The sequence below is a fragment of the Penaeus monodon genome, chromosome 15 (assembly GCF_015228065.2).
Source record: "Penaeus monodon isolate SGIC_2016 chromosome 15, NSTDA_Pmon_1, whole genome shotgun sequence".
Classification (NCBI taxonomy): Eukaryota; Metazoa; Arthropoda; class Malacostraca; order Decapoda; family Penaeidae; genus Penaeus; species Penaeus monodon.
In genome coordinates this window covers 5,196,314-5,196,772 of record NC_051400.1, presented here as the reverse complement: position 1 = coordinate 5,196,772, position 459 = coordinate 5,196,314, and the positions used below count along the sequence as shown (strand labels likewise).

At 34.2% G+C, this 459-nt stretch overlaps 1 protein-coding gene across 1 annotated transcript in view; it reads right to left on the bottom strand.

Annotated features, from left to right (window-relative positions):
• The window catches only part of LOC119582194 (dynein heavy chain 6, axonemal-like), a 26,410-nt gene that overhangs the window by 4,461 nt on the left and 21,490 nt on the right, over nt 1–459 (bottom strand). Inside the window, exon 14 of the mRNA XM_037930428.1 lies at nt 83–169. Within this exon, the coding sequence (XP_037786356.1) occupies nt 83–169 (87 nt within the window). The remainder of the gene's footprint in view (nt 1–82; nt 170–459) is intronic.

The following is a 459-nucleotide window of genomic DNA, read 5'->3' as shown; positions in this document are numbered from 1 at the left end:
CATTCATTTTAAGAAAACAAATGACAACGAAAAGAATTTGTTAATGAAACGAGGGTTGTAGTTCCCTAGAGTTCCACCCCACCTGGACGATAATCCATCCGCCTTGCTGTACGGAGTTCACTAAAAGCGAGGCAAGATTAGGCACTCCGACAGAATCCAGCTCTCCTGCCTGGAAAGATAAGAAAAAATAAATTATCCTCCGACAAAATAAATTGGAATCCGTTTAATGTAGGAAATAATTATTTATTCAATGAGATACCATCCGATTGTGTGCTTTTTTCTTGGGGGTACTGAGACATAAATCAGGACTGAACAAAGGAAATCTTCATAAACTAGAAGAAAATGGAATTAGATAAACGAATGGAATAAAATTAGATAAAGGTGTGCACATGCAAAATATTCCTTAATATGAGTTTTTGATTAGCATAAAAACAGAAATTATAATAAGAAGAATAAAAA